We start from the raw sequence: 14,479 nt of genomic DNA, 5'->3' as shown, positions 1-14,479 counted from the left end.
AAAAATATGCATACTTTCTAAACTCTGTAATTCCCTGTAGGGGATAAGCCAAAGCTGAAACCTTTCTGATTCCCTGAACTCTGATAGTTTGGGTAAGACAGTACAAAAAAAATCACACTTCAGTTTGGTTAAAAAACATAAGTCATAGACTTTTACAATAAAGTGTAGCCTAGTTTGTGTAACTATACTTAGGGAAAATGTAGATACTCTCACAGCTGTTTGATCTGTGCCAAATAAGTCTCTAAAAGAGACTAGTTAAACATCTGTAAATGCGAAGCTAAATAACTCCTCAGAGTTATTTTATGATTACTCAGGAATTATTTAAATTAAAGATTTGTCTAGCACCAGAAGCATGTGCTTTTTGCTGCAGTTAAAGGTTTCCATAACAATAACAGGAGAGCCAATTAAAAGCCAATTAGTCATGGACATTACTTTAAGGTCCAGTACTTTGCAAACTCTCCCATCTTCAATTTTCCCTCTCTCGAGCTGCCCATTATCCTCAGTACAAAGACTTGAAAATGTATGTGGACTGTGTGCCTGTCTCCATGGAAGCCTTGACACACCGCACCATACACAAACGCTTCCCAGGCACCTTCAGCACTACTTTCCCCTCTGATCTTTGCCCTAAACAAACGTGCTGTTTATTCAGTCATCTTCTCATTTTTGAAGACCCGTTTGATGCTGTATGAATACTAATGAGAAAAGAATTAAACCTATGTTTAAGAATGAGCGAAGATTCCTCCTTTTAGCATTTACCATGACAGTGAAAACATACCGGTTGGCCTCTTTCGTTATGCTCTGCTTTAAATCCCAAAGCCTCTGCCACTTGAAAATTGAGAGTACAGATTTGGCATTGAAGAAAATAAAAAGCTCCCAGATATGAAAAAATGACCTAGTGGTTAAATCTCATGATGAGAAATCAGGAGATCATGGTGTTCCATTGTTCTGCTACCAAAGAACACCACCACGACTCTATTCATGCCTCCACCACCTCTCTTGGGAACAAGGATGAAAAACTGTGTACTTTAACAATGGGAACTAAGGAGCTTGAAGCAACCCTAAGAAAGTAAACCTTCAGTACTGTTCAGTTGCATCTGCTTTAAAGACTAAAAAACAAAGAAAATCCAGTCAGAAATTTGAAATATCCTCCGAAGTGAATGTAAGATCAATGGCAAAAAATCAAAAGAAGAAAACAGCCCCTTTCTTCCAATAGATAGCAAAAATTCATTTGTCTCCTTAATAATGCTATTCTTCTAGTTCTGTGCAACATTTCTCACTGAAACCTTCTTCAATCCATGTCATGTTTGGTTTCCAGTTATAATTTAATGGAACGGTAGGTTTACCCTTGCAGCTACACAAACAGTATTAGCAGTCTCCTTCCCCTCCTCACAATTTCTGCATAGCCAAAAAGATCTCCAGCTCTGCCTCCTGATCAATCTTTGGCACCAAACTTGGCAGATTATTGCCTTAAACTGGTTTTGAATGACTTGAATGGAAACCAACTGTGTTTATACATCCCTCCTCTGGAAGCCTATAGAAGCCAAGACATACCAAAACAACAATTTTCCAGTTTTGTTATTTCCAACGGGTCCTTGACATTATTATTAGCTGATCAAATTAAAAATCTCTTGTTTGTTTTTGGTTTTGTATTTTATTATTCTTATTTTCGTATCTACTCCTGTTGCTGTTTGCTTTTTTTCTTCATTTTTAACTGGCATGGACAAGCTCTGAAATTCTGGATTGTCTGGCCACATGTTCCTTCATGCACATTTAAAATCTGCCCCATTCCTAAACACCTGGAAATAATTTCCACACTTGGTTCTAGAAATTAAGGCTGTATCTTAATCTGTGTTGCCTTTTTAGTTAGGTATAAGGTAGACTAATTTTGCTATATTTCTTCTGTCGGGGAATCTAAAGCATAATAGAATATGATGCAAACGGTAGAGCCTTGCCAGGACCAAGATTTAAATTCTGGAGCACGTGGGTCTGAAAACCCTAGCTGAAAACTTATATTTCTTTCTAGTTTCCCAGATGAACATCTCTGGAGCAGACAGACATGGCTGTCTTTAATCAATATATTGGGCAGACAGACCTAACAAAATATGCCATCTGTATGGCTCCCTTAATTTCTCCACATTAAGACAGAGCTGATGAAGTTCTCTCAAGAAAATTACTGTAGAATAATCAGAGTTTATACTTTGTATTTCATCAACTAATTAGAAGTTCCCTTACAAGAACTACAGAGAAGTGAAAGCTACTTTTTAGGTCTGTCTTGAATCTCATCTAAGTAGAGGAAGTCTGCTATTCAAATCCTGAATTATATGGGAAAGATTGTTTTTTCCACCACCTTCTTCATTTTCCTTGGACTGCAAGATATAAGAGCTAAGAAGTTGATGCCACCAGCAGATCTCCCATTAAACATCAGAGCGTTGACCCACTTTTGCTGGAAAAGATTTTCATGATACTTGAATATTCATAATGTTTCATGGAATAAAATCTTAACCAACTTTGAGACTACAATGAATATTCACTGAAATGTCAACATCTCTGTATTATGTGAACTAAGTCTAGAAGTCTCTGAAATCCAAACGGATCTGAATTATACTGCAGTTCTAAGCTAGAGAACAATACCAGCTATAGTCCTCAAGAAATTATAAAAGGCTCTTACTGAGTACCAGACCCCAAAATATTTGTCTTAAAATGAAGGAAATTAGCACATTTCAGAAAGATAAAATATATACAGTCTTGTGAAAGGAAATACTACTATATCCCACAATAACTGTCCAGAACACTGAACCTCTGTGATGCCTCCAGGAGCCCCTATTTTGAATGCCCAAGCTTACAGTACTTTTCATTTGTGCACTACTTCATAATTATTTTTTCCAGAGCTAATGAAGCTAAATGACTGGCCAGGCTCCATTCCAGAGACCACTATTTCCCTTGGCTTTACAGGAAATCCAATTGTTGCTAAGCTAAATAATACCGTAAATTGTAAATGAAATATGTCATTACTTTTTATGCAGTCGGTTCTACTCGAGGGGGTAGAATAAGTGCTGGTTACTAAGCATGGTTTACCTCAGCTTCTGTCCCTACAGATATTTTTAAATACTGACTTTTGTTGTTGTTGTTAAATTCATGATCATATGCTTTCACAAGCAACAAAGGGAATGAATATTGGTGTGGTTCTTCAGGAACTGACAGCACCTGTGTTAGTTTAAACAAAAGCTCTCTGCAATACTTATCTCTAACTTGGCATCAGCTTTTCTATTACTACATCTAAAGTCCTGTTTCTAGCAGTAGCTGAATTTACAGGCAGGAAGTATTTAGAAGATTTGTACAAAAAGATCACGTTATACAACTTGTTTTAGTAGGAGCAATTTGCTAAGTGTTTTAACTCTCACTTTTTGTTGATGACTATTTAATGTGCTAAGTACAAGGAATATTCAATATTTACCAGAGCCAAACTAATCTTAGGAAGAATTTGTAGGGAACTTAATTTACTATAAAACCCCTGAATTTGGTTTGCTTTCTTCTGCGTATAAATTCTTTGTGAACTACATGACAGCTCCTACTGGGAAAAGTATAACCCTGTTATTACACGGTCTAAATAGGAAAATATCCTCTATATAACTGTTGAAAGTAAAGTGTTTTCTAAACAGTACAAAAGGAAGTAATGGAAATATACTCTATAGGAAATATCTATTACATTACACAACATACACATGTAATGCACACAGGCTTGCAATGGACTGGACTTGCTGTTCAGTTAGCTCCATACCTGAGAGGTAGCTTATTCCTACCTTGCAGAACATTTGGTATAAACCTTACATGTGTGGACTGATATGCCAAATTTCCATTTATCCAGTGTAACTATGAGTTTCTTACTACATTATAAGAGTCTGATTTCTTAAATCCTTCATAGCTCTGATTTCAGTAACATTTTGTGTAATTAAATATTATGTATGTTGTGTGGAAAAACAAGACTCCTAAAATAAATTCAGTATTATGTGTAGCCTTTCAATTTCATAGTCCCTATTCACTATTTTGCATATAAATAGGAGTGTCTCAGTTAATTTTCTTTGTCAACCATATTGCATACTTACATTGTATTTCTTCTAAAATAGCGATACGTCTTTCACTACATCCCTGTGAAAAGTCAGGCAGGAGAACCAAACTGAACCAAACCAAATGAATTCCAATAAAAAGGGAGTAGTAACTCCAATGGACTCATCATGATGGTCATTTCACATTTCATTCCCATTCTTTCCAAAATGTAATATTTTATTAGATTGTGAGAAAATAAATCCATGTTACTAGATTGGTTAGATTTTGTTTCATGTATAGTAAAAGTTCCCATGTTACTACACCAAATGACTCGTACTGTCTTACATGCTTGGGTCTTCTCTTGATTGGGTTAGAACATTTTCAACTCAACTACATGTAAACATAGTCTGGATTTTTCCTCTAATGTGCTACCCTGAATTTCCTTGGAGGTACTCCCCCAGTGCCGTACATGTAGGTAACTATAAATTCCTCAGTCTGAACAATCATTGTCCTTCATTGAATTAAATTACTTTTTTCAAAATATATTTTCTTGGCAAGTTTAAGGACTCATATTCATCAGTTATATGATCTGTGTACCATCCCTGGAAAGCTGTTTCCTTTAAAACACATAGATGTAATATCCTCTACATTCCACTCAGAAAAATAATTTCAAATGAGATTGTCAGCAATTCAGAAGCTTATTGCTGAGATGCTTCTTACCTATAACTCACTGGTTTTCAGATGTGTCACTCTGTTTATATATCTTTCTTTTTGACTTTTCGGTCTCTGACACTGCTTCATCTCCAGTACTTGGAAGACTTAGCTCAAAACAGCGTGATGTTTCTGAGTGCCAGTTCAAGTGGCCAGATGCAAGACTTGCCACCCCAGCTATGGTGTTGGGGTGCCCAGGGTAAAAATGAAGCACACACTGCCATATCACTGTCACTGGAGAAGGGAGAGCTTATGGCCAGAGTAGGCTGTTCCCGTATCTAGTTTCTGGATGTCTTTGACCTGAATTAAAAGCTGTAAATAATGTTTAGTTCTTATTACCTAAGGAACAGCTGAAATCCACCTTTCTTTGATTCTTGGTGAAGCAACAAAATGCAGCCCTTGGAGGTTTGATTTTACAGGCACTGAAGGTAGATACCCCTGTTCTTCTATAGCAATTCAATCGAAGCCATTCATGTACTGTGCTGTGCGCACTTATCTTGGTTTGTCAAATTTCCTACAAGGCCACTTTACCTTGCCCTTCTTTTGCAGGTCAGAAACGGTGAGATTCCAGCTGCCCTCAGGAAGCAGCCCAGGGCAGAAGGATGGAGCAGCCTTGCCAGATGGAAGATACTGCCTGTCTGCTGTGCAGCAAGATCGACGGTCTCCCACTGGCGGAACTGGGATTTCCGAGAACGGTAATAAACCCAGTGCCCAGCTGCTTCATTTCCTCACTGATTTGTAAGATCCTCAGCAGAAAAGCATATTAAACCACAAAAGCTGCAAACCAATCCTAATGAATCTTGAAATCCTAGACCTAAATAAAAGGTAATATCCCAGCTTTCTACTTCTCCCTCCCCACATAATTTTATGTTTAATAAAAGACTGAATGTATCATTTAGAGCTATGATTTAAAACTGCTTTTTTCCATATGACTCACCTCACCAAAACCTTTTCCTGGCTTAAAAGTATGACGTTTTCATTTCTTTATAAATAAAACCTCAGAACTTTAGCTAAAATAATTTCCAAGGAAACTATTTGCAGTTAATATTCTGTACAGTCACACTCTTTGGAAACATCCTGGCTGCTCCAGTAACTCTGAAAAGGTCCAACCTGTTTTGCGCAGGTAGCACTAACTACTGCCATAACATTGCAGGCTTGTGACTTCCATGGGACTGCATGGAGCGTTCTTTGAAAGTTCTAAAATCACTGGGTTTGCCAAGGCTGGCTCTCACTGTCAATGACGCAGACAGTTCCAAGGGTTCTCAAAGAGATGGTAATTTGGGGGGAGTCGTTTAGCTGTTGTAATGATGAGGCACATTTCTGATAGACATCTTAGAAGCCAAACATCTTCCCCCACCCCTGGTAGTGCTTTACGTGACAGGTAGACAGCAAATACAAAGTTTGGAAAGTTTGGCTTACCTGCAGTGATTTATTTTTTTGGACACATTTAGTTCAAAGGTGGCAAAAGCACTTATATGACATAAACTGTAAGTAACACGGCATCTTTACTGCAGTCTGGAGACCTGTATGTAGTGACAAAAAATGATTTTAGATATGCATTGAATGGAGCTGGCAAGCAGCTACTCAGAATTTGAAAAATAATGACATGCAAATACAATTAACATTGTAGCATGTTCTCCATGTGGTTAGACTTATAAAATAAACCTGCTTTTACAAATATATTTATCAAATCAGACACTTAAAGACAGTTTTTATGTCTAAGCTACACTACACATTTTTCAAGATTTAAAAATGTGAAAAAGTGTTCTATCAGGAAAAATGATTAGTTAGAAAAGAAAGATAACTCAGAAAGTTGAACAAATATAAAGAAGTGTGTGAACATCTGGGATAAATGTAGATATAATAGATTAATAAATCTAGATGCATATTTATATATATATACTGGAATAAATATTAATTTCTTAGATCAGAGGAGCACTTCCATCAATGGAATTGGCTAAGTTATTCTACATTAGCTAGTTTAAAAACTAATATCACAATAATAAAGTGATGTATGTTTCTAGTGAAAGAAAAAAAAAAATTAAGATATTAGCTTAGTAGAAGATTTTTAATAAAATATTTGCTTTATGCTAAGAGAGATGAGTAAGAAATTTTGCTTTTCCTCTCTGGTTTCCAGTTCTCCTAATCATAACCTAACAAGGGGGATGTAAACATAGTCTCTTTTGCACACACATTCGGTCAGTGCAGAGGACATTCCTAGGGGGGGGTGTGAACAAAAAAAATCATTACAAGTGCCTTAGATACCATAACATGAAGACATCTTGAGATTCACATGGTTTTTCTTCCATTTTTAAAAACTTGAGTGTTTGCTATGCCAGCAGCAGCAATAATTTACTGAATTCAACACAGTAGTTTGAAGCTCTGCAAGGCATCCATAGTGCTGGGCAATCAGTTCTCATGGCTGCCACAGCAGTTGTAAACTCTGATCGTTATCCCTTTGAACTCTTGTGGCAAGAAAATAAATGTTGGGAGAAAAGTTCACTACTAATGTATCACAGATTGAAAACAGAAAGTCTTTTTTTGTTATTTTGGCAGCACACAGCCTCACAGAAAGAAAGTGCTGCTAAAAATTAGTCTGTACAGTATAAGGATTGCCATAAAAATGTAAACGTTCATTCTCTAATTAAAGAGCAATATTCCATGCAACTAAGCTTTGTTCCTGCTTAAGCAATAAATTATTGAACATGATAACCTATAAATTAGGCACACTGAATGCTACTGGAATGAAAATTGCAGTAACATATGTATGCTGACTGTTAACCAAAAGAAAATTAAAAAAAAAAATCAAGGTCATTTTTCCTTTGTTGCTGGAAATAGATCCGAGAGGGGATTAAAATGCTGTTGGCTGGCAGTGGGGCAGCAAAGGGCTCCTGCAGAGGTGTGCATGGCCACCCACCAAAGGGGATCTGCCGGGCACAGGGGTGCGAGCCACCGCTCGCTGCTGCTGGTACGGGCCGGGTGCTACATGGAAACCCTTCTAATAGCATCAACAGAAAATAGCATTTTAGCTTAAACTGCAGGTGCTTGTGCCCTTGAAAAGAGACAGCAATTCATTTACCTGAGAGTCTCTGCTGGGTGATTCATCCCTTTGAACCCCCTTTCCTGTGCTGAATGAACTAAATATACACTTGTTGGCCAAATGTTTCAGTATTTGAAGAAATAGCATTTGACTCGATCAGTCTGTTAGTCTTCATTAAACCTGTTTAATTAACTGACAGTGATATGATTATAAAATTTAAAATCATGTTGTCATTGGCTTAACCTGATGTCAGCTCAAAATAAATGTTCAGAATAAAGATGTGGCCAGTGCTTTTCATGTACTCAATGTATCAAAAGACTTGCAGTAAGTTACAGGCATCACGATCATCCTCTAAGTCCCGGTAAATATCTTCTTGTGATAAAAAGGCATTAAATGCAATAGCTTTTGTAAGATACAGCTGAAAGAGTATTGAAATATTACTGTGTATATTTACTGTATTGTAGACATTCATTTATAATTTATCTGGCATGTGAGGAGACATTAGGCTTGGGTGAAAAAAGATATAATGAAACATTAGATAGCTATGGATCTAATATTACATTTATATATTAAAGTCACTGTCCCTACAAAACACAGTAAGGGAATGAATTAGAGAACACTTATATCAAATTCCTGCACTCTGAATATGTGTTCAGCTGGTACAATGACTATCAAAAAAATCTTACATCATACAATGGTTTCTTATTCCTCTTGAAAAGTGTGTGTTCAGCTGTATACATGAACAGTAGTTGCCCCCCCAGTTACACAGTGATCCTTCACACTTACATTCTATTTACTTAAAGACAAGGAGTGAAACAGCTACAAGTTTCCCGCAAGAGAGTGCTGAAGTATTCAAGACTCTTAAAATAATGATCTTTTCTGAGGGTCCCTTAAAGCCCCTTTCCATGGCTGCTGAAGGACCCGGCATTGTGCTCCACTGGGGTTTTTAAAAACCTCACTTCTTTCTGTCTCAGTCTCCGGGGTTTGAATTGCCAGAGCTGCAGCACATCGGGGTGGTTGTTTTGTTGCTGAGCGGTTGTTGGTTTCTCGAGCAGAGGATCAGCTGTTCCGCTCTGTGGAGGGCCAGGCTGCCTCTGATGAAGAGGAGGAGAAGTGGGCAGGAGACCAGCCATCCCAGGTGGACCACAGGAAGACAACACTGGCCAAGCTCCCTTGCTGTGGCAGCGGGTAGGTTTCTGAGATTACCATTATTTGAGCCCTTTGCAAAGATTATTTCGTGACCTGAAGGCAGTGTGGCTTCAGTAAGAAGCAGTAATACTATATAGAAAAATCAGCAGGCCCCTTTGCTCATCCTTTGCAGCCCATAGGAAACAACATGCTGGATGTTCCCACCTAGCCCTAACCAGTGTCAGCGAGGACACTAATTTGTGATTTGTGCAGCCAAGACTTTTGCAGAAAAATTAGCTTTTACAGACATAGACCTTCATCATGAGGTTTTGCTAACTTTTTTTTTTTTTTTAATGTATTTATAGATGTGATGAAAAAATGCGGAAAAAGCTCATGTCTTACTTGGACACCACCAATACTGATGGCTATGAAACAGCCCCTGCAGAGCTCACAGAGAGAATCACACAGCTAACTGAACAGCTTGAGTTTAAAGGGCATGAAGTGAAAAAAACGGAAGCGAATATGGAAGAGGTAACAGGTGCCAAGCAGAGTGTGAAAGACTTAATGTATCTTCAAGTAGCTGCATATACATATACATTTATATTTTACTCTGACCATTCCGCTCTCTGTTGCTACTGTTTCTCAGTTTGTCAGCTCAAATCTCATGCTTTCCTGTTACACCCACATTTCTAGCATGGTTCCTACATGAAACTCCATTTGTCTGGAGGATGAGACATACACCAGGCACAGCACGACACAGGCTCTTCAAATACCACCCTTTATTTAAATGATTTAAGATGTTTGCTGATGCTATGTTTGGGACTGATACCATTGTAGACCAAAGAGCCACATGTCAGCCATAGGGTCACTGTGGGCAGCTTTCAGTGGTTCCTTGGTGTGGATGAAATGCTTCTCGTGTCCTAAGACATTGTGCTCCCCTGGGAACACAGTAACTTTTCAAGAAATCCCTCCAGCTGACTGAGATGCAGGGGCTCACTGTTTTGGAATCTGTCAGAGGAGATCATCCAGTTTACTCTGGTGGGTTCTCAGGCTTAGACTGGGCTTAGATTTAAATTTTTTTTTTAAAATGGTTCTCAGGCTTAGCAGCATGTTTAGCTTTCTTTCAGCAGAGGTTATAACCACAGTAGTTAAAAGCCCCAGTGCAGAATCCTAGTAATCCCATGTGATCTCACTGTTTAAATACTGCTAACCTCAGCCATTGATGGGCATAGATTTAAATGGTAGCAATCATTCCGTGAAACATAAATAGTGCATCATATGCATTGCTTTGGTCTGTTTTGTCATAAGGCTCAGTTAGTGCTCATTCCACATTTTATATCCCTTCTTTAAAAGGAAAGTAAAGATTTCAGTATTTCTGGAAGGGTTATCTTAATCTGTAAACTATTTAAATACTAAAATATTCAACTTCTTTACATGTTGCCATCCTTTGATTTTTATCACTATTTCATATCATCGCCCCCCTTGACTAAATCAAAAAGAGTTTACTTGTAAGGAAAAAATCTAGAAACAGAAAAAGATCATACTTGTGTCTTACACAATTTGCAGTATTCAATGACTATTCCTGTAATACTTCTTAGAGCAACACAAAGCTTTCATTTATACTGCTTAACATCAGACCACGCAAAAAACTACATTTATTCTTGTACCTACAGCAAGGAAATACCTTCCTGTAGGTAGTACCAGTTTTCTTCTTTTTTGTTCATTCAGAAGTAGTCATCTTCTTCTGCAGTATCATATTGCCTTCTTTTTAATCTCTGGTGATGGATATTAGTTCTGTGTACCTAGTTCAGAAAAGTACTATTATCAATAGATTAATACAAAAGGACAAAAATGGAATCTGTTGATCTTGATTTAAAAACAAGCAGGGTGGTGAATAAGACATAGTGCCAACTCACTGCGACATGAATTTAAAATCAGTAGGATGAATCATTTTGAGCCTGTTAAAAATTTATTCTTAAACTCTCTTATTTAGCCAAGCATTTATATCTTGTGTGCAGTTATAAGTGTGGTTTTTTGGTGCTACAAAACAGACAGACAGGTAATAAGTAATTGTTTTCAAAAAGGTGACTGTTCCTGTAATCAACACAAAGCAAATTGCAAGACTGAGAAATGCTCTCTGTCGTCTAACTTGCAAATATATATATTGGCTTAATAAATAAACCACCAAGAACACATTCTCTGATCACCTGACAAAACTACCTTATACACTGCCCTATACACTTCTGCTTGGACCTGCTCAGTGCTGGAAAGTAGACAAATAACAACAAAGCTAACAAGTAACAAACTCAGCAGGCAAGTGAAGAGCAACACTCTCAAATACCAATTAATAATTGCTTCGGTTTAAGACTTATAAAACCAGGGGATAAGAGAGTTCTGAAATTTGTCATGTCTAGAAAGTTCTGCTGAACAATTAAAAATAGCTTACTGAAGACAGTGTGATGAAGGTGTCAGGACCTGGGGAAAATAGATGGAGAAAACATGAGTGAATTCTAAAAATAAAATTATACGCTGCCAAGTGTAATGCTGCAAAGAAATGTCAATTATTTTCTAAAAAAGCTTACATGAAAACTGTCAGCTTAATTAAAAAGACAATTAGTTTATGACCTGCCATACAGGGACAAATAAAAAGTTCATCCTAATATCACGCACCTGATGTCAAGCAGCAGTTGCTTAGAGAAAATCGATGAGAAACAGTACAGAGGATTTTCCTCTTGGCCTTCCTTATCTGGTTGCCAATACACAGGGACAGACACATCTTGAACTAGATGTTGCAGCGAGTATCATGTTTAATAGACAGTATTGGAGATATTTACCATGAATTTACCTTTCCTTCCTTTACAGCTAGAGATAATTTTGGTATCTCATGTCAAGGACTTTCACATAGTAGTTAAAAAGAAACAGCTTTTCAGGATTTGTTTTTGTTAGCTTTACATCTCTTGCCTGATCACCCAGTGTCACCTCATTTTTGTGCTTGGGAATCAGCAAATGATCTCTCCCTCATAATTTTACAGACTTTTACTACCAGAAATACTGCCTCAGTTATCACCATTCCTAGTCTGCCTCAGCTCTCTTGCTATAGAAACCATTACTTACTTTTATTATTCTGTTTTATTCTTCTATATGCTTTTCAAGCTCTATTAACCTTTTCAAATGAGAAGAACTGAAAATGTTCTTAGAGGTCATTCATGGCATAATCATAGTTTCTGTTTTGTCCCTAGTTCCTTTCCTAATAACTCCTAGCATGCATGCTTCTGATCTCTGCTGACTGCTGAGCTATGTTCAGGAGATTACACCCTTCTGATCTCCTTCCTGCGTGGCAGTCACCATCACTGCATTCGTATGACATTGTGTACCTTTACAACATGTCTTACTTTGCATTATTGACAATTTCATCTATCTTTTATTGCCCATAGCTTTTAAATATCATAAACTCCTGCTGTAATTCTTCACAGGCAGCTTTACTTTTGATTACTCCCAAAAAATGAATTGAGAGCAAACTTAAACATTTGGACATTCACTTTTTTTTAAAATAATTTATGAATATGCTGAACAGCTCAGGCCTTAACCCAGCTGCTTGTGAGACCCTGAGGATTATCCCCTTCCACTGTGAAACCTGCAGTCCTGGTCTGTCACTCTGTGCTCTGCCCCCACCTTTTAACCAGCCCTAAGTCCATGGCAGGATCTGCACTACTGCTCTCTGGCAGGGACATTTTTTTTTTTTTGAGTCTTTGGTGATGAATCTCATCAAAACCTTTTTGCAAATTTGAAATACAGTCTATCAACTGAATTAACTTATTTGTATATATTCACAGACCATTTCAAAGGAATCTAATAGATTCTTCACTATGTTCATCTATGTATTCACCATTCTCTCCTCCATTACAGTTCCTATCAATTTGCCTGACAGAATTACTGATACTCTGAAGGCATTTTTCTTTTTCTCAGATCATCTCTGCAGCCTCTCTTAAAAACTGGTGCTCCATTTGCCACACTCTGGTCCTCTGAGGGTGAAATGATTTAAAAGATAAATTACACAGCACAGTTTGGCACTTCATTCTGCCATTTTGTTACTGTTTTCTTCCTGTCTTGAAAGTGTTTCTCAGGTTCATTGCTTAAAAATGGCTCTGGTACGACAGCCTTCTGAACTTCTGTGGAAAATACAATACATTCCTAAGGGATTTTTGCATATTAATTATTCATTGTCCTAGATGTACTTGTACATGCTATTCCAGAGCTCAGATTTTGCCCAAAACGTTCTCCTTCTTTGACAAGAGGGTTGGGTATTAGCACCTGACTTCTTCTCAAAACTGGTGTTTGGCAAGGTAGGATTTCCATTTCACAAACAAGGCATAAATCCAAAATCAGGCTTTGCTGAGGGACTTTGACAGAGCTAAGAACAAAACCCACTCCTCTGAGCCCTGTGACTTAACTACTGAACATCCCTCCTCAGTATCTAGGTTTTAAAAATAGCTTACGCTTAACTATTGTCATTATCTTATTGCAAATGCTAAGGTAACAACAGATGCTAGATGTAAGCTAGCCAGGGAAAACAATTTGGGAGAATGTTTTAATGGTGCACTGAGCCCTGTCTTAAAGCACAGTAAGAAGACAAAAAATGCATACTTGTACATATAAATGAAACAAAGGTATCAGGAAACTAGCATTCTTATAGATGACAAGGTGGCTGTTAAAGGATAACAGCTGTGGAAAGCAGTTTATTAGCTGCAGAATAGGGAATACAAGAAAAAGGGCTTTTTAAGAGCAGTCAAAATGAAGAGGAAAAAGGAAGCAGCAGTAGCAACAAATGCTATCTCCAAATATCACTGTGGCACTCTTGGCTAAGTATAGTGCCTGTGCTGTCTACACAAACTAAGCAGCTGGTCATGACACGAGAGAGCTATGGAGAACTCAAGTGGCATGCATACTAAGGAGAGGAGTTTGTGCTTGTCCCATGCATGTCTGTATGTGGGTCCACTGCCCAGCTGCAGCCCTTCAGTAACACCCGGCAGAGCACAAGGACTCCCTGTGCTGCTTTCCAAGAAGGCAGTTTTGCCAGCGTGACTGAAGCAGAAGCTAAAAGCAGCAGATAAGTGATGTTAGGGGTGCAGGACCAGGATAGATGGGCACCGGTTATGAAATTCCATGAGCATCTGTCTAATTGCATATTGGGAATGTCTATTTTATACTTTAAAATAGTGACCTTTTACCTCTCAGTTATTTGATATGACACTACTTCAGATGTACTGGAACATAACCTCTTCATGTGTTTAGTGCATATTTATGCTGGGTAATATTTACAAAGTGGAGGCAATCTGCAATATAATAAAGGAAACCACATGTTTAATTCATTGAAGACCTCCCACAGCCTCTAGAGAATTTGTTATGTCTCGGTCAGACTGCGGCCACACTGGTGGTAACAAAGTTGGCTCTCCATACAGAAAAATGTTAGTGTATTCATCTAAAAGAGTCGTTCAGACAGGGATGCTGAAATAATTGTTTGGCAGATGGACCAGGTTAAGTGATCAAACTTCTGTT

General features: G+C 37.8%; 1 protein-coding gene across 3 annotated transcripts in view; it reads left to right on the top strand.

Annotated features, from left to right (window-relative positions):
* Window positions 1-14,479, top strand: part of EFCC1 (EF-hand and coiled-coil domain containing 1) — a 55,640-nt gene that overhangs the window by 35,016 nt on the left and 6,145 nt on the right. For 2 of the 3 annotated variants that reach the window (XM_074913922.1, XM_074913920.1), the window contains exons 3-5: window positions 5,305-5,450; window positions 8,851-8,983; window positions 9,289-9,454. In XM_074913922.1, the coding sequence (XP_074770023.1) occupies window positions 5,305-5,450; window positions 8,851-8,983; window positions 9,289-9,454 (445 nt within the window). Of the gene's footprint in view, window positions 1-5,304; window positions 5,451-8,847; window positions 8,984-9,288; window positions 9,455-14,479 lie in introns of all 3 variants that reach the window. The other variant, XM_074913921.1, reaches the window with a different exon arrangement.

The sequence above is a fragment of the Athene noctua genome, chromosome 10, assembly GCF_965140245.1.
Source record: "Athene noctua chromosome 10, bAthNoc1.hap1.1, whole genome shotgun sequence".
Classification (NCBI taxonomy): Eukaryota; Metazoa; Chordata; class Aves; order Strigiformes; family Strigidae; genus Athene; species Athene noctua.
Note: the sequence above shows the minus strand (reverse complement) of the source record. Positions and strands in the feature narration are given on the sequence as shown.